Source organism: Chiloscyllium plagiosum, chromosome 13 (genome assembly GCF_004010195.1).
Source record: "Chiloscyllium plagiosum isolate BGI_BamShark_2017 chromosome 13, ASM401019v2, whole genome shotgun sequence".
Taxonomy (NCBI): Eukaryota; Metazoa; Chordata; class Chondrichthyes; order Orectolobiformes; family Hemiscylliidae; genus Chiloscyllium; species Chiloscyllium plagiosum.
This window is the reverse complement of record NC_057722.1, coordinates 60,342,022-60,359,842: the sequence shown is the minus strand read 5'-3', so window position 1 is coordinate 60,359,842 and position 17,821 is coordinate 60,342,022. Positions and strand designations below refer to the sequence as shown.

The 17,821-nt window shown below is 40.1% G+C and overlaps 2 protein-coding genes across 2 annotated transcripts in view; both read right to left on the bottom strand.

The window, feature by feature from the left end:
- Positions 1–425: 425 nt before the first annotated feature.
- Positions 426–8,237, bottom strand: LOC122556111 (scavenger receptor cysteine-rich type 1 protein M130-like). The gene is made up of 4 exons (XM_043702571.1): positions 8,123–8,237; positions 6,025–6,156; positions 2,055–2,141; positions 426–1,008 (listed from the first exon to the last, which is right to left on the bottom strand). Exons 1-4 carry the CDS (start codon positions 8,232–8,234, stop codon positions 953–955), a joined length of 387 nt encoding a protein of 128 aa, XP_043558506.1. The 5' UTR covers positions 8,235–8,237; the 3' UTR covers positions 426–952.
- A 49-nt stretch (positions 8,238–8,286) lies between these two features.
- Positions 8,287–17,821, bottom strand: part of LOC122555637 (deleted in malignant brain tumors 1 protein-like) — a 39,834-nt gene continuing 30,299 nt past the window's right edge. Inside the window, exons 8-10 of the mRNA XM_043701635.1 lie at positions 12,047–12,368; positions 9,847–10,154; positions 8,287–8,405 (exon numbers count right to left, since the gene is read on the bottom strand). Coding sequence (XP_043557570.1) covers positions 8,287–8,405; positions 9,847–10,154; positions 12,047–12,368 — 749 coding nt within the window. The remainder of the gene's footprint in view (positions 8,406–9,846; positions 10,155–12,046; positions 12,369–17,821) is intronic.

Sequence of the window (17,821 nt, the reverse complement as noted above, 5' to 3'; positions counted from 1 at the left end):
CCTGAACTGCTGTGCTCTTCCAGCACCACTAATCCATAATCTGGTTTCCAGCATCTGCAGTCATTGTTTTTACCATCTTATCAGCAGAGTTAACCAAAATGCAATCTCCACATTGACACAATTGAAAATACAAATATAAATCAAACTGATATTTGCCTAATTAAAAGTTGCTTTGTCTGAACATGTCATAAATTGAATAGAACTCCATGATCTAATTGAAATAAATTCATTTGCGAAATGAATTATGAAAAAAAATCCATTCTTAAACATTTAGACTTCAGTTTTATTATCATTTTGGCAAGCAAATGAGTCAAATGAGTGCATATTTGGGAATGAAGATTGATGCAATACCTTACAGAATCGAAGTGAAGTGCGTCATAGTTCAGCACTGAAGATGGCACTCTAGTTAGCAATGCACCTATTAATTTATTTTGAAATGCTCTGCACTTATTATGCCATTAACAGATAAGTTATCCCTCTCTTCATTTCATAAAACAACATCAGGACAGTCATTTTCACATAAACCACTATCTAAGGATAACTAATAAAGTGTAGCCTAACGTCAATATTTGAAGCACATAACTGGAATAAGAAAAGTTCCAGATTTCCATGATTACAAAATTTTGACACAAATGCTCAACATTGATAACTGCAACATTCAACATTATACCACAATAAAATCAGTCCCGGTGAAATATTTTTAACTTCAATTTGGCAACTGACTCCAAAACATGTTGTAATTTACTATTCTCCTCACAGCAAATTAGTGCTCCATTTTATTTCAGCGAAATTTTGACTGCAACATTTCCTTTGTTGATGATTTCTAAATAAGCAACATTAAAGTTTTCATTTTCATTATCACAAATTGGTTAAAATAAATGGGAAATCGAAACTAATGATAATGTCCCGGAAGAAGTTGAAGTGGTGGTAGTTCTTCGTAATCTGTTTCAAATTATTGAATATCATCAAATTGTCTTTCAAATTCATTACCGAAAAGAGTAAGCGAATCTAAAAAGCAAAACAATCAGGCATTGTCAGCTTACATTAGTCAGGGTAGCCGCAAAATAATGTATGCATTTTCTTTAGCAAGCTTATAATAGATGTTGCTATATCTTTCGCAATATGAATTGGTTTACAATCAAACCATATTGTCTTCCTCTTTATCTAACTCACCATCAGTCCCTCGACAAATGACTAAAATTACTTTATTTGACTGATCTAATTCATACTTATTGTTGCCTCCACTGAAACACACAAAATAGGTCAGAGTATTTGCCTGTTCTAAATAAACATGGGTATGATTTATTAGTAAATGCAATAGGGAGAAGTATTGAAGTCAAGTTACTATCTTGGTGAACTCTACATTTACATTTTTAATGGTTAAAATGTGTATCCTATACAGGTGCACGATCTATGCTGGGGGGACATCTTCATGAATCTCCTGTCACTTCTACCTGCCGAATGCAAGGGTATTCAGTGTATTAAAACTTATATCGACACAGTGATGTAGCTCTACTATTAAAAATTCATAGAAAACCTAAATATTGGAGTCAGTGATCAGTTACCTACCGCTGAACTCAAATGGTTTTACATTACCGTGCATATGGATATCTAACTAAAGTTCTTCTAATTTACTGCTTTGGACCACAGTTAAATAAATAAATATTATTAACAATGCAGTCTGCCTGCTTGAGTTTAAAAAGACACTGACAATTAAGACTGATAATTTGGATTGCGATTGTGATACTAAAATCACTCTATGATTAGATTGTTGTGTGTTTCTAAATTGTGTTGGCCTGACTATGAGGATGTGAGTTTGTTAGTTTCACTTTTCTTTGGGGAATTGTAAAGCAAGGCGTGTGACAAGATGTCAAATTAGTTTATCTTCAATATTTGCATCTGCATATTCATGTAACTCACTGTCTGTATAATATTCCAACTTGTTTAGTGAATTGGCAGAGTGCAAACCTTTGAAGGAAATGCATTATAATCTTAAAATGCAAATTTCATTTAAATTGAAAATTACCATAGGTGTAAATCTAAAAGATAATTACTTGTCTCTGTTCCAAGGTCCTGAACTTCAATCTCTTCATAAACATGATCAGGAAGTCCAGTGCTGTAATGTTGTCTGTTCCTGTTGGCTGTAAAACAAAAAAAAACACATCAAAGATGTCCAAGCATCAAAGATTACTCATACCCTTTGCACCCATATTCCTCTTTCGATCCCATGTAATGCTGCCTGGTAGATAACAGTCATTTGAATTCTCATATAGTCTCTAATATCCAATTTCCTGCTAAATTCTTGAAAAATTCTGTTCCCTACTTTGCTGAATAGATTGTCTGGGATAGCCTGAGAGAATTGCAGGGGAAGCATGGGATACAGAGATGATCGTGCTCTGAGATCAATTGTTCGGATAACAAAGCCGAGATATTTTGTCACTGCTTGAGGTTATATGACATCTTGTTTTGAAGAAACCAATGCAAGAATTATGATCACCATTCCTATTTCTATATACTTTGAATGTCTCCTCTTGGTCCTAGCACTTATCAGTGTTAGTAATTCGTAATCCTAGTAAATAGTATGCTGTTTTCATAAACCTTTTGGAGCATCTTTGCAGTTGCATACTCTGTTGTTGATGGCACTGCATTCCCATGACTAGGGGAAGAATAAAAGATGAGTGGAGAGTGGTAGGCAGCAATGACTGAAGAAGTATTTAATTGGCAATCTGGTGATTGGTACTTAGCTGGATAGGGGTTAAATAAATGTATATATCTACTTCAAATGTGTGAAAGAATCCAATATTCCCCAATTGATTTGACAAGATAAGAACTGGGAATGTTTACATGTAATTACATCATGAACAGTAAGCACAAATGTTGTTTGTTTTCAAAAGAAGAGTAGACATGTATGAATGATAGAAAAAAAGAGAATGTAAATTAGTCAACAGCCACAAACTTTCTTTACCCAGAGAGTGGTGGGGGCATGGAATGCGCTGCCTGTGGGAGTGGTAGAGTCAGAATCTTTGGTGACCTTTAAGCGGCAATTGGATAGGTACATGGATGGGTGCTTAAGCTAGGACAAATGTTTGGCACAACATCGTGGGCCGAAGGGCCTGTTCTGTGCTGTATTGTTCTATGTTCTATGTTCTAAACTGATAAGTGGCAAACACAAATACGGTATAAAAACAGAGAAAGGAGTCGCAGGTGGTGGTGATTTGGCCTTCCAGCCTGCTTCACCATTCTCGATGTAACATTCCTACTTCTTCCCCACACTCTTTGATGCCTTTAAAATCTCAAAATTTAGCTATCTCTTTCCTGATTACATTCAATAACCTGGCCTCTCCGGCCTTCGGTGGTCCAGATTTCTAAAGGTTCACTACTCTTCGAGTGAAAAAAGTATTTTCTCATCTCAGCCCGAAATGGTATACTGAATATCCTGAGATTAATTGTAGACTCCCTAACCATTGAAAACATCTTCCCATAATGAAGTCTGTCCAGCTTGTTAGGTTTGTATACATTTCAAAAAGTTCTCTCATCCTTCTAAATTTGATTGAATACAGGCCAGTCAAACCTACCTTTCCTCATAAGAAAATCATGTCATCCCCAATATCAGCCGAGTGAATCTCCATGGAACTCCCTTGTTGTCTCTTTTTTAGGTAGGGAGGCAAAAGTGCACTACTGCAAAGCTCCAGTTGTAGTCTCAGCAAGGCTCCATGCAAGTGCAGCAAGTTATCCCTGCCTCTTAACACAAATCATCTCACAATGAAGGTCAGTAGACCAATTGCCTTGCTCATTGCTTCCTGAACATGCCTGTGTATTTTCATTGACTTGTTTACAAGGATACCAATATCCATTTTTTAAATCCATATTCCCAAAACATCCCATTTAAAAATACTCTTCCTCTCTTTTATTTTCACAATGAAGTGTACAAATTTAGATGTAGTCACATTGTACTGAATCGGCCATGTACTAGCCCACTCACTTAACTTGTCCAAATCATCTTGAATCCTTATTGCCTCTTCCACCTCACAACTCAAAATCTTGCCCAGTCGTATGTCATCTGAAAACTTGGAAATGTTTCATTTGGTTCCCTCATCCAGAACAGTTTACATATTGTGAATGCTTGGAGCCCATCAATGCTCCTTACAATATTCCACTTGTCACTTTGTGCATCTCAAAGAAAAGACACATTTCTCCCCACTCTCTGTTTTCTGTCTGTCAACCAATTCTTGATCCATGCTAAATGTTAATCCCATTTTATGTGCTTTAAATTTGCCTAGAACTCCTATCAGAAAATTCAAAACATGCTACATCTAACAGGTTTCCCTTATCTATTCTAGTGGTTACACCTTCAAAATAAAACTCCAGTAGACATATTTAGCATTATTTGGCTTTCATAAACCCATTATGGCTTTGCCAACCCATTAATGTTTTCCAAATGTTCTGTTATCACTTTTTTTCAAAAAAAATTATTTAAATTCCATTTCTTTTTTTCCTAATAAAATTTCCCCAATTTCTGACAGTATGGGAATTACAGTGAACTTTACTGTTTTTAAAAGATTCTCTTCTCATATTTATAGAAGTCTTTTTAGCCAGCTTTTATTTACCTGGCAATTTTACTCACATACTCTTTGTTTTCCACTCTTGAAAAACATTTTTGTCCTAATTTCCTGAAATGAAATTGTTCTCAATCCTTCAGTATGCTGTCTTTTGTGGTAAATTTTATGATACTAATCTAGATGAGAGAATATTGGATAAATCACTGTGCTATGATTGCCTGCTATCCAGAAGGCATTATGGACATTGGCATGAGTGACATATTTCACACTATAAGTATGAGGAACTCAAGAGGGTTCGCACGTTGATACAGCCAATTTGCTATCCGTGCCAATATAGTATCTTCAACACTGTGGGCTCGTTTTTTTTTTCATTTAACCTTTTCGAGTTACCTTGTTGAACACCTCTGGATGTCCAAACATAAGACATCTACTCTATCCACTCTAGTTAAGACTTCCTCGAAAAACACAAACAAGTTCATCAATCATAATTTCCCTTTCATGAAGCTATGTTACTCTATTAGATTAGATGATGATTTTACAAATGTTCTGAGATTATTCATTTAATAATTGATACCAATATTTTCTTGCACTAGATGTTAATCTAATTGACAATAATTATCAGTTCCTTTTGCCTCTCTCCTATTTTAAATAGAGTTGTTACATTAGCAGTTTTCCAATGCTCTGATACTTCTCCAGAAACCAGCTAGACAATGTTATTATTCCTTGAAACATCAACAGGTTGTGAGTTTCACTGGCTGGGCGAGTATGTATTGCCCATTTCGAACAGTGAAGTGACAAGTACATTGCTATCAGTCTGAAGCCAAATGTAGGCCAGACTGGGCAATGGCAGATTTCCTTGTCAAAAGATTTCAGTGAAACAGATTTTTTTTAAAAATCACTAATGGGAACCAATTTTAAACTCCGTATTTTGAGATCGAGTCAAATTTCACCAGCTTCCCCAAAGTAGGATTTCAACCAATGCCCACAGTACAAGATACCTAGGTTATGAATCAGTTCCATTATCACTTGACCAACCATCCCAGGCCATTTTCCAACATGGGTCTATATCATGTCGGTTGAGACTTCAGATACGAAACTAACTACATTTTGAATACGCCCATCATTTATTCAGACCCTCAATCCCCTTTAAGTGGAAGCAAATCCCTCTAACCCTTGAACATAACACTTTAAAGCTGTGTCCTGGCCTCCGAGCTGTACGAAATCTGTCGAAATTCTTCATTATTATGTATGTCTCAGGTTACTCTCCTTTATGCTTCCTGGCTATGAAAGAAAACAATTCCTAACAACGCAATGTATTCTCGTACCTAAACCTCCTTTATGTTGACAACCTTCCTGCAAAGCACTCGCTCAGAATATGAATGCACTAAGAATTGCAGAACAACAAGATGAATAAGAATTACGCGAGCCACTTAAAAATCTGGGAGTTTATTTGCAATTGACCAACCTTTCTCGAAGCTTCTCTGCAATTCTGCGGCCAAAGCAAGTGAAACAGCAATCAAAAGGACAACAAATACGCAAGGGATGATGAAGATAGAGGCCCTCTGCTGGTTGAAGGGTGTTGTGTGCTTCTGATGGCCTGTAATCACAAATATGTCATAATGATAGGGAACATTTGTTCCGCGCTTTTATGATCAAAGAGTTTACAACACAGAAATGGAACCTTCGGTCCAACTTGATCATGCCAACATGATACCCTAAACTAATTTGATTCCCACCTGTCTGTGTGGAGTTTGCACATTCCCCCTGCGTCTGCATGGGTTTCCTCCGGGTGCTCCGGTTCCTCACACAATCCAAAGATGTGCAGGTCAAGTGAATTGGCCATGCTAAATTGCCCACTGTGTTAGGTGCGTTAGTCAGGGGTAAATATAGGATAGGGGAATGGGTTTGGGTGGGTTTCTCTTCGGAGGGGCGGTGTGGACTTGTTAGGCCGAAGGGCCTGTTTCCACACTGTAGAGAATCTAATCTAATCTAATCTAATTTTATCCCATTTGTCAACATTTGGCCCATATGCTTCCAAACCCTTCCAACTCATGTACACATACAGACGCCTTATAAATGTCTTAATTGAACAAGCCTCCATGCCTTCCTCTGGTAGATTGTTCCATATACGCTCCACACTCTGCATGAAAAGTTGCCTCTCGGGTCTCTTTTGAATCTGTCCCTTCTCACTTTAAACACATGCCCTGTAGCTTTGGACTCCCCTGCACTGAGGAAAGGATCTTATCTATGCCCCTGGTAATTTTCTAAATCTTTATGAAGTTACCTCTCCGCCTCCTATGTTCCAGGGAAAAAGTACAAGTCTATTCGACCTCTCTTATAAATTTAAACCCCCCATCCAGCAACCTCCCTGTAAATCTTTTCTGCTTTAACCATACAGCAGAACGTAAGATTGTTGTGTTTATTATAATTAGTACTCGAGGCAAAACTAGCATTAACTATCGATTGCACCGACACTGGAAATTGATCCTATGTGTTCAGATTCTGGAAAATTATGTATAACTTCAGTTTTTAATATGAAGCAAGCTGCTATTATTAGAGTTTAATGGCGACGCCAAGAAAGTTGCGAGAAGACATATTGCAGTTATGAGCAGAATTTGCAGGTTGACACATTAAGTAATTTAGCATAAATGTGACAAATGGATCTCAATGTGGTGAAATGTGAGGTGATACACTTTGGATCCAAAATTGATAGATCAGATTATTTGCGAAAGGATGAAAAGGAACGCACTTTGATTGGCATAGATAATTGCATAGATGTATCATTGAAAACTTGTGAACAGTTACAAAAAAACGTGATGAGGTGGCACATATACGCAGGATAGCATGGACTGTTTATCTTCTACAGATTGTAGTATTTGGGACTGTCTTGGGGGTGAGGTACGTAAGCTCCAAAGCCTTCACATGAGCAGATAATGACTTCTCTGTAGACGGCGAAATCCTCAACAAGAATCTCACTTCCGGAGAATTCCATTTTTAAATATAAACGTAGCCCTGTCGATTGGCATGGTTACAAAACAAATATACACGCTTTGTATAAACAAGCATTTGGACAACGATATAAAATTTCACTGTGTAGTTATAGCAGTAAGATATTTTTAATAACTCCTCCTGGAATTAACACGTTTCCTAATGTCCCTTGTATGTGTTTTCCACACACTGATTATACATTCACCTTTCATTTATGTACTATCCATAATAGACCTCACCAGAACATTATTGGGGAACAATTGACACAGACCCACATCTCTTGGGTTAGGTGACTGAAAGGTTGATCAAAGCAGTACGTTTTTCAATGAAATGTAGAGTAAGACAAAGTCGTCGTGTGTTTGGGTGTGGAATCTGCATGCTTAGTTTCTGGGGAGGGGAAGAAGTGATGGCAACGGTCAAAAGATTCAGTGATGAGCAGAAGGCCGGAGTTGGTGATTTCTTGGGAGGGAGGTGGTTGTTATACGGAGGACCACATGAGACCACAGAGGGTGATTGAAGTCAATAATGGCAAAGTTGAGAATGATCAAATAAAAGCTAAAGTTAAAATTGTGTACCGGAACAGATCACGTTGACGTCCTCTTTATGTTCACAGTCATGATCTCCCATTGCTGACAATTGGCAGTCCCACAGGAATAGTTCACTTCCCTTGCACTGAACCTCGTCCATCCAAATTGGTCCAATAGCTTCTCTCCCACAGCCCAGACCGGCTCGCCGCAATTTAACTGTCTGCAGACGACAGCGGCATCATGCCTGTCCCAGGAATCATCACAAACCGTTCCCCATGTCCCACTGAAAAATATTTCAACTCTTCCCGAACAGTTGTTCGATGCCGCAGCTCTGCAGAGAAAACAAAGATTTCGTAAGAAACCAGAGGGTACCTCAACTTGAAATTGGACATTTACTTTAGTTGTCCTGCTCCAAATTCCAAACCGCGAAGATACTTTGACTGCACCATTATTAAAGATCCTGGGTCTCTCAGTCATCGCGGTACTCTGTTAGTATAAGTCAAAAGCAAATGTGCTCACCGGTCCCGATCATTGTGTAGCGTTATATAAAATTAAACTAGTTGGCCGGCGTGCACAGCGCAAGATAATTGCCTACTCTTGGGTATATTAATGTTAAATAACAATATTTAGAGACAGTATGGATTTTATTATTAAGTTTTAATGGAATCCTTGTCAATAATTACCAACATCTTCCGAAACTGATTCCATGTTATTTTTTTTCCTCTTCCTCTCACTGTGCATTTTCCCAGGATTTAGTTCTGGAAAGTAAACAATCGATTACTTTCAAAACAATAGCTGATATTCGGACAGGGCTTTCAACGACAGCATTAACAAAAAAAGGGGATATGAAAATAGATAGCAGATAACATTTTCAAAGCTGCAGGCTCCAAGTTAAAAATCACACAATACCAGGTTATAGACCAACAGGTTTATTTGGAAACACTCATCAGCAGCGCTCCGAAAGCTCGTGCTTCCAAGTAAACCTGTTGGACTATAACCTAGTGTTGTGTGATCTTTAACTTTGTAAACCCCAGTCCAACACCGACATCTACAAAGCAGACTCGAAAGTATCTGTTAAAATACGAAAGCGATATAGAGAAGTAGACAGTTGACGGTAGCGAAACATAGAGGTTTGAATATAGACAATTGAAAGCACTGTCACGAATGGTGGAGCTATTAAACTTAAGAATGAACAACAGTCAGAATTAGAGCAAGGTATATGTGTCAAAGAATGGTGGGATTGAAGATGTTCACAGACAAAAAGGAAAGGAAAGTCGTGTAGGTAATTATAAACAACCCTGAGAATACCTTCCGAACTCCCGAACGCGACAGAGGAAGTGCATTAGATACAGCGAACACTACCACCTACCTCCAAGGCTCTCACCATCCTGACTTGGAAGTATATCGCCCTTCCCTGAGTCTGCGTCAAAATCCCGGAACTCTCTTCATACCAGTACTGTGGGTGTTACGACATAAATGGACTACGACCGTTCAAGAAGGTAGCTCACCACCTCCTCTTCTCGGTCAATTAGGGAAGGGCAATAAATACGGGCATAGCCAGTATTGACATCGCATGATTTTTTTAAAGCATCAAAATGCTACACACTCCACATGCATGTAGGTCATCGAGTACAGGCATAATGGGGTTTGGGGCTTTTTTCGATTTAAACACACACTGCAGAGCTGTGGGTGACCGCAAATTTACAAGTGATAGAAATATTAAACAGTGGTGAAGTATTTCACGATGAATTGACTCCATTTGCAGTTCTTACCTGAACAAATGATTCCGACATCCTCCTGGTGGTTGCAATTATGTTTGCCCCATGGTGAAGATGGACATTGCCACAGAAGTGTATCGTGCAAACGACAGCTCACATCATCGAGCCAGATCTGTCCAGAACCGCTTCCAAATGTAACAGCACCTTCCACAGATTGGGCAGAGCCACACCCGAGCTGTTTACATATAACTTCCGCTTCTTTTATTCCAAACGAATCAGCACAAATAGTCCCCCAGGTTCCATTATAGAAAACCTCGACTCTGCCCTGACAGTGGTTCGCTCCATCCTGCAGCCTCATAGCCCTGTGCTCTGGAGAACAAAGCTTAGGTTAATCTTCTGTTCATTTCCATGCGACCCCTGTAAATGCGGATAAAACAAAATCAAACAGATCCTTAACTACATTACTTTGATGATTTTTCTTAAAACAGACCATTCGGAAGACGATTGTGAGATGCTGCTGCACCTTCAGCAAGTCATAAAAGCAGCGATTCTGTAAAGTCTGGCTTGGAAGTGTCTATTGCCAATTTGATTATAGCTGACAAATACTGCCTGAGTCAAAAGGCTTCCAAGTTTTAGATAAAAAAGAAAGGGGAGTGCCACTTCTCCCAACTCAGCTATCTCTGGTTTGATTAACAGTTTTGGCAGTCTGACTGTTCACTGAAAGCAGTCAGGCAGTTTTGAAGCTGCAGATCCAAGAAATATCTACATGGAAGAGGGTGTTCCATGCTGTCATCTCTCTTTCTCTCTCCCCAGTAAAATCCTGTGTTTGATTTTACCTTTTGTTCCAAGGGGTGTTCATAGGGATTGTTACAAGTATTTGGAAAAGCATCATTAAGTTGGGATGATCAGTTGGTTTTTTGAATAGATTAAGCTATTTGGTATTCTGTTATCCTTTGTTTCTATTTCATTCATAAATCTTGTAAATAAATTCTGTTCTGTGTAAAACTAAGTGTTTTGACCGGGAGAGAGTGAGGACTGCAGATGCTGGAGATCAGAGCTGAAAATGTGTTGCTGGAAAAGCGCGGCAGGTCAGGCAGCATCCAAGGAGCAGGAGAATCAACGTTTCAGGCATGAGCCCTTCTTCAGGAATCACCAACGTTTCAGGCATGAGCCCTTCTTCAGGAGCCACTTCAGGAGCCCAGAAGCTCTTCAGCCACGTTCTCAAACCCTCTGCCCAGAAGCTCTTCAGCCACGTTCTCAAACTTTCCAGCAACACATTTTCAGCTCTGATCTCCAGCATCTGCAGTCCTCACTTTCTCCTAGAAGATTTTAACCTACTGCGAATCCTCTTGCAAGGATGCGTTTCTTGAAGAAGCTCTCTTCCTCCCTCTACAAGGATTTCAGTGAGTCCCTCTCTCACTGCACACCCCAGGTCATCTCCTCTGCCCAGAAGCTCTTCAGCCACGTTCTCAAACAGACTCGCTACCACAGCCACATCTCCTTCCTCAGCACCTGCCTACGGAACCGACTGACCCCGCACGGACTCCGGACTATGTTCAGACCAACAAAATTTGGACCCAACCAGGACAGCCAGTACCTACAACAAATCCGAAGCCTCCTGCAGCAGACCTCCCTCCGGATCCTCCGCTCCATGCTTGCAGCCATGCGCCACTACCTACATTCCCTGCAATTAGCCCTACCCCAGCTCAGGACAACACTCTCACAGACTTGCAAAGGACCTCTACTGTTCTTCATCCACAGAAGAATCCATACACTAAACAAACAGTTCTTCTTAGCCATATCGGAAATTAAACACTGATTCCTGAAGAAGGGCTCATGCCCGAAACATCGATTCTCCTGCTCCTGGGATGCTGCCTGACCTGCTGCGCTTTTCCAGCAACACATTTTCAGCTAAGTGTTTTGATCAGCTGCATCTCCTGGAATATTCATATCACACCTGCTTTAAACAACTAGTAAAGTTAGGGTCTGGGCTACTTGTTTGAAATGTTTTGAGGTGATCTGGCCTGGTCCATAACAATTGTTTCATCGAATTTCATTTTAAATGTGCCAGACTGCAGCTTAATATCTCATTCTACAAAACGTTGGCATGCAACTAAATCAATGGATTTTCCATTGTTATCAGGAGCAGTAGGCCATAGAGCAACAAACTCAATGATTACCAGGTCTAATTATCAATCATCCAGTCCCTAGATTTATTAATGCTATCATTAACAGTCCCCAATTTTGAAAGCACATCTCACCTGAGCAGATAACTCCAGCATCTTCTTTATGGTTGCAGTCAATCTCACCCCAAGATCCTGCTAGACATTCCCACAAAATGGAATCATTCACTCGACATTTCACATTATCTAACCAGATAGGTCCCACTCCTGGATCAAACCAACTGGAAATCGTTGCATTTAGAGCCTGTCCACATTTCAGATGTTGACAGACAACTTGGGCATCTTCTAAATCCCAGGAATCATCACACACAGTTCCCCAGGTTCCATTGGAATACAGCTCCACCCTTCCAGCACAGCGACTTCCACCATCCACCAATCGTATCTGAATATGATCTGCAGGACAGGCACAATTATCTTAAACAGTTTCTGGTCCAGGAAGCAGTGCGTACATGATTTACAATTCCCAAATTATATTCTGAAACTCGTAACATGGTGTTGTTTACCTCAGTTGCCTAGACAGCTGGTATGTGATACAGAATGTTGTGATACAGTGTGACTTTAATTCACACATTGACTGAGATTACCATGAAGACTGTCATTCTCAATTTCTGCCCTCACCCAAGGTGTGGTAACCCTCAAGTCAAAACACCATGGTCATCTCTCTCTCTCTAATGTAAAAAGAGCCATATGGTCTGGTAGGATTACAGTGACATTATCTTCAGATTCTCAACTATACAATGATTTTAATTTTATTTTTTCTTACAATGATTTTTTTCTTACAAACTCTGAGGATTGGGAATATTTTAAAAGCCAATCAATATTATGAGGGACAAAATAAACTATGTGGACGAACTAGTCAATACCCTAACAATCGACCATAAGAGCTTCCTTAAATATGTAGAAAGGATAAGAGAGGCCACCATGAACATTGGGCCCTGAGGGAATGAGACTCTGGAAGTAGAAACATGAGCCAGGAAATGGCAGAGGAGTTGAACAATATTTGGCATTAATTTTCATGGAAGAGGACACAATTAACTTTACAAAAAAAAAGCTAAATAATCAAATAAGAAGAAATTAAACACAATATCTCTCATTAGATAGGAAATAATGATTGGGCTAAAGGCTGATAAAGCCATGTGCTTGATGGGTTGAACCTAAGGATTCAAACGGAAGTAGCTACAAAGATAGTAGATGAACTGGCAGTCATCTTTCAATAATTCTTAGACGCTGAAAAAGTACAAGAGAATTCTTAGACTTGCTTAATCAAAAAGTGAGGGAGATTTAAAACAAAGCAGATGACTGTAGGCCAGTTAGTTGAACATCTGTCTGTAATGGAAAATTAACAAAATTAACATTTATTCTGAAATCCATTTACTCTGAAATCTGAAAGACAATGCTTTACTAAATTTAAAACTTTCTGACACTTTGCTGAAGTCTGCAGTCGAGGGACAGCTTGTCTCTGTGGAACTTTGTAAACATTCAACAAGAGAAAAATATAAGAACAGTATGTCCACAACAAGGAAATGAAAAGAATAACAACTCAAATCTTCATAGTCTTTGTCCTTGAGAGCATGATAAGAAACAGTATAAGACGAATATATGAATTATACTCAGGGCCCTTGCACAAGGCATTTTTGTCAAGTGCATGTGGTCCCTCTGCAATGCGGAAGTTAAAATTAATAAAGCTCTTTTTGGTTGCTCTTGCTAATAGTTGAGTCGAGTCAATTTAATTTCCACAACAGTAAACTTGGGGGCTCTCCCGGCACCCCGTGACTGGGTGAGATTCTAAAGATTCCCAGAAGGTGCAGGCATCAGCGCCTTGAAGGTTTTTCACTTCATCTCGAGCGCTGAATTGGCCCTTTTGCGTGAGAGGACTGGGAATCTGTGGATCGCCCCAGCGCCGGGGTCTGAACTGACTAGGGTCAGGGTAGGAGTTGTGGCTTAAGTAATCCTATATAGAGACTCATTCTAAGAGAATAAATGAATCAGGAAAAGGGTTCAGTGAACTCTCGCGCAGTATTTGAGCAAAACTCAAGAGGAAGGATTGCTGTCTCTAGAGTTTTTGAGTGACAGCAAATTTAAGGCTGATTTTAGACTTGGAACCACCACTAGCTGAGTTGGACTCACCAAAGATGTACCGGGGACGTGATTTCTTGGTTTATGAAAACTAAGGCATTGAGGCGGATGCGCCTAATGTGAGAGGGGACCTCCAGAGGTAAAAAGCAAGTCAAAGGGAAAAAGATAACCGTACCATGAGAGACAGAGAGAGAGCTGAACACTTTTCCAATAATACTGAAAATGGGCTCTGGCAAGAGCAAACAAAAAGAGGGTCCACAGAGAAATTGGAATGGCCAACCAAAAATACAGTACATGTTAAATAATTATGGCCCAGAGTCTGTAAAGCAGTCAGAATTGTGATTCAAAGAATGAGGTTTTCCGGAGAGAGTAAGTTTTAGTAAAAGGCAGTTGGAAATATTGAGGTTGAGGTTGGAGGAGGGAGAGAAGGAGAGATGAAAGGGAAAAATAGAACCTGTGAATTGGAATACTTATAACATGTGGAAGGCTGAGACTGATATCAGAGAAAGGAAATCTCAAGTAAAGGATAGATCAAATGCACGTACAAACACCAGCGCACATGCAGACGTGTGTGGAAAACAACCTAACAAAGTTGTACAGTGTCTTAAGTCTGTTTCAGATCCTGACCTTGATGACTGCCCTCCGAGACCTACAGCCCTGCTACAAGATCCGCCTGGCGAAGGTTCCACATCAGCAGTGGCCGCCTCAGGGTCTGCTGAATCACCGGTAGCATCTCGTACCCGCAACAGATTGAAGCAAGAAGCCCAAGAGAAATATAAATGGCCAGCCGCAAACGTCCATGCCAGAGCAGCCAATCCGCAAGTGGAGCAGAACAGCTGGTGACTGACTGGGAGGCATTCCCAGTGCAAATGAACATGACGAAAATAGCAATGTGTAAACAACGGGAAGGTGAGACAGTGCCCCAGTACCTTACGCACCTCACTGAAGTCCATAATGCCCATAGTGGACTGAGATCACCTGAAGACATAACAGCAGCAGAAATCATGCCGTAGGAAGCATACCTGAGGAACAGCTTCATCAATGGAATGAAGGATGAAATAGCGAAAAAGATGGTCACCCAGCCGTTGGGGGGATGTGCTGCAGAAAAAGAGAGTGGAAGAGGTGCTAGCAGAGGTAGATCTGGTGGGTGCTTTGTTTGTAGAGCAATGGACCACTGAGCGAGACAGTGCTCACACAGACAGCCTCAATTGGCCCTGGATGCTGGACAGCAGGATGACTGATGGGGGAAGGCTGAGGTGGAGGTGGGCAGTCCACAAGGTACAGGTAAGTCTCTTGCCCTTATGCTTGGCAATGAAGACTCACTTATGTTAATCTCTTCTACTAATCTTACGGGCACTGAAACAAGTCCCACCCCCATATTGAGCACTGAGATTGCAGAGTGTGGACCATATGTTCAGTACAATGATGATGCGTGTAAGTCAATGCCTACCTCTATGTTATATGTGGAAGGCACCCCAGTTACCTTTTTGGAGATACAGGGGCATCCCTGAAAGGCTTAATAGTGACAATGGGATATCATTTGTCAATAATGCCTTACAGCAAGATCAGTGATTATTTGGGAATAAACATGAGACAACACTGTGCCTACCACCCAGTGAGTGGTAGGGCAGTGGAAAGAGAAAATGCTACATTTAAAAAATAAATTGACAAAATGTTATGAGGAACTAGGGGTGACGTGGAAAAAGGCACTTCCAATTGTGCTGAGGTATATGAGATCTCAAGGAGAGGAAGAGCTAATCTTAGCCCATTTGAGATTTTGTTCGGTAGGCCGCCCAATATAGGAATTGACCCAAGACCTAAGGTAAGACAGATAACAGGCTACTGTGAGGATGAGATGTTGTGTTACTGTATGAGACTCTCTACACTTTTGTCTGAAATACTGAATCAAGTGAAAGCAGCACTACTCCAACCAGCAGAAGGGAAGCTGCACAATCTAGAACCTGGAAACTGTATAGTGGTGAAAGACTTCAGGAGGAAAAACTGGAAAGCAAAGAGTTGGCTACGACGGTTTAAAATGCTCCTTACAACACAGACAGCTGTTAAGATTGCTGATTTTTAGCTAACTGGCTGTGTAGATTTTTTAAAATCTGTCTCTATTTTTTGTTATCCTGGTTGTCATAGAATGACAAAAAGGGGGAAAATGTAATGGAAAATTAACAAAATTAACATTTACTCTGAAATCTGAAAGACAATGCTTTACTAAATTTAAAACTTTCTGACACTTTGCTGAAGTCTGCAGTCAAGGGACAGCTTGTCTCTGCGGAACTTTGTAAACATTCAACAAGAGAAAAATATAAGAACAGTATGTCCACAACAAGGAAATGAAAAGAATAACAACTCAAATCTTCATAGTCTTTGTCCCGGAGAGCGTGATAAGAAACAGTATAAGACGAATATATGAATTATGCTCAGGGCCCTTGCACAAGGCATTTTTGTCAAGTGCATGTGGTCCCTCTGCAATGTGGAGGTTAAAATCAATAAAGCTCTTTTTGGTTGCTCTTGCTAATAGTTGAGTCGAGTCAATTTAATTTCCATGACACTGTCATTTTGAAAATGTTAGAGTCTGTCATACTATAACAAAATAGCAAAACATTGAGAAACAAACCTCATTTCTAGTAGAGTCAGTTTATCTCCATGAAGGGGAAATCATGCTTAAAAAAAAGCATTGTTACAGTCTTACTCTTTGAGGAGGTAAAATAAAAAAAGATAGCTCACAGAGAAACCAGTAGATGCAATATATTTGGATTTATAAATGGCATTGATAAGGTGTCACACATTAAGCTGCTGAATGTGAAATGAGTCTTTGGCACTGTGGTTAACATTTATATCTAGATAGAAGATTGACTAATTAATTGGAGACAGGGTTCAATAAAGCGCACATTTTTTGCATGGCAACCTAAAACTAGTGGAGTGCTACAAGTATCAGTGCTGGATCCAGAATTATTTTCAATATATGTCAGAGGCTTGCATAATGGAAGTGAATGTACTATCACCAAGTTTGCAAATGACATAATAAAAAAGTGGGAAGCCATGTAGTGAGAATGACATAAGACATATGACTGATAGGACTGGTTAAGTGAGTGGGCAATAACTTAACACTCTTGCTCATACTGTGCAAGGCACGAGTCAGACCACACTTGGAACTTGTGAGCAGTTGGTCATGTTATTGAGGGAAACATATGCTGGATGGTCCAGGGTTTAGAGCATTTAAAAAGAATAGGAAAGGGGGAAAAGAGGAGGGGGTGTAGCACTACTAATCAGAAAGGGTATCACAGCTACAGAAGCTTCCATTGTCGAGGAAGATCTGCCTACCAAGTCAGTATGGGTGGAAATTAGGAACAGCAAGGGATCAGTCACCTCGCTAGGGGTTTACTACAGGCACCCCAATAGCAGCAGGGAGATTGAAGAAAGCATAGGTCGGCAGATTTTGGTAAAGTGTGGACGTAGTAGCGTTGTTGTAATGGGTGACTTTAACTTTCCCAATATTGATTGGAACCTCCTTCGAGCAGAAGATTTGAATGGAGCTGTTTTTGTAAGGTGTGTTCAGGAGGGTTTCCTAACTCAGTACGTTGACAGGCCGACGAGGGGAGAGGCCATTCTAGACTTGGTGCTCGGAAACGAGCCGGGGCAGGTATCAGATCTTGTGGTGGGAGAGCATTTTGGTGATAGTGACCACAACTGCCCCACATTCTACATAGCTATGGAGAAGGAGAGGATTAGACAAAATGGGAGGATATTTAACTGGGGGA

Excerpts from the sequence above, each read along its gene's own strand:
- LOC122556111 (XM_043702571.1), bottom strand. The coding sequence starts at position 8,234 with ATGGACGAGGTTCAGTGCAAGGGAAGTGAACTATTCCTGTGGGACTGC. Across the intron at positions 6,157-8,122 it reads CGTCAACGTGATCTGTTCCG|GCCATCAGAAGCACACAACA; the intron begins GTACACAATTTT and ends TTGTGATTACAG. Across the intron at positions 2,142-6,024 it reads GCAGAGAAGCTTCGAGAAAG|CCAACAGGAACAGACAACAT; the intron begins GTTGGTCAATTG and ends TTTGTTTTACAG.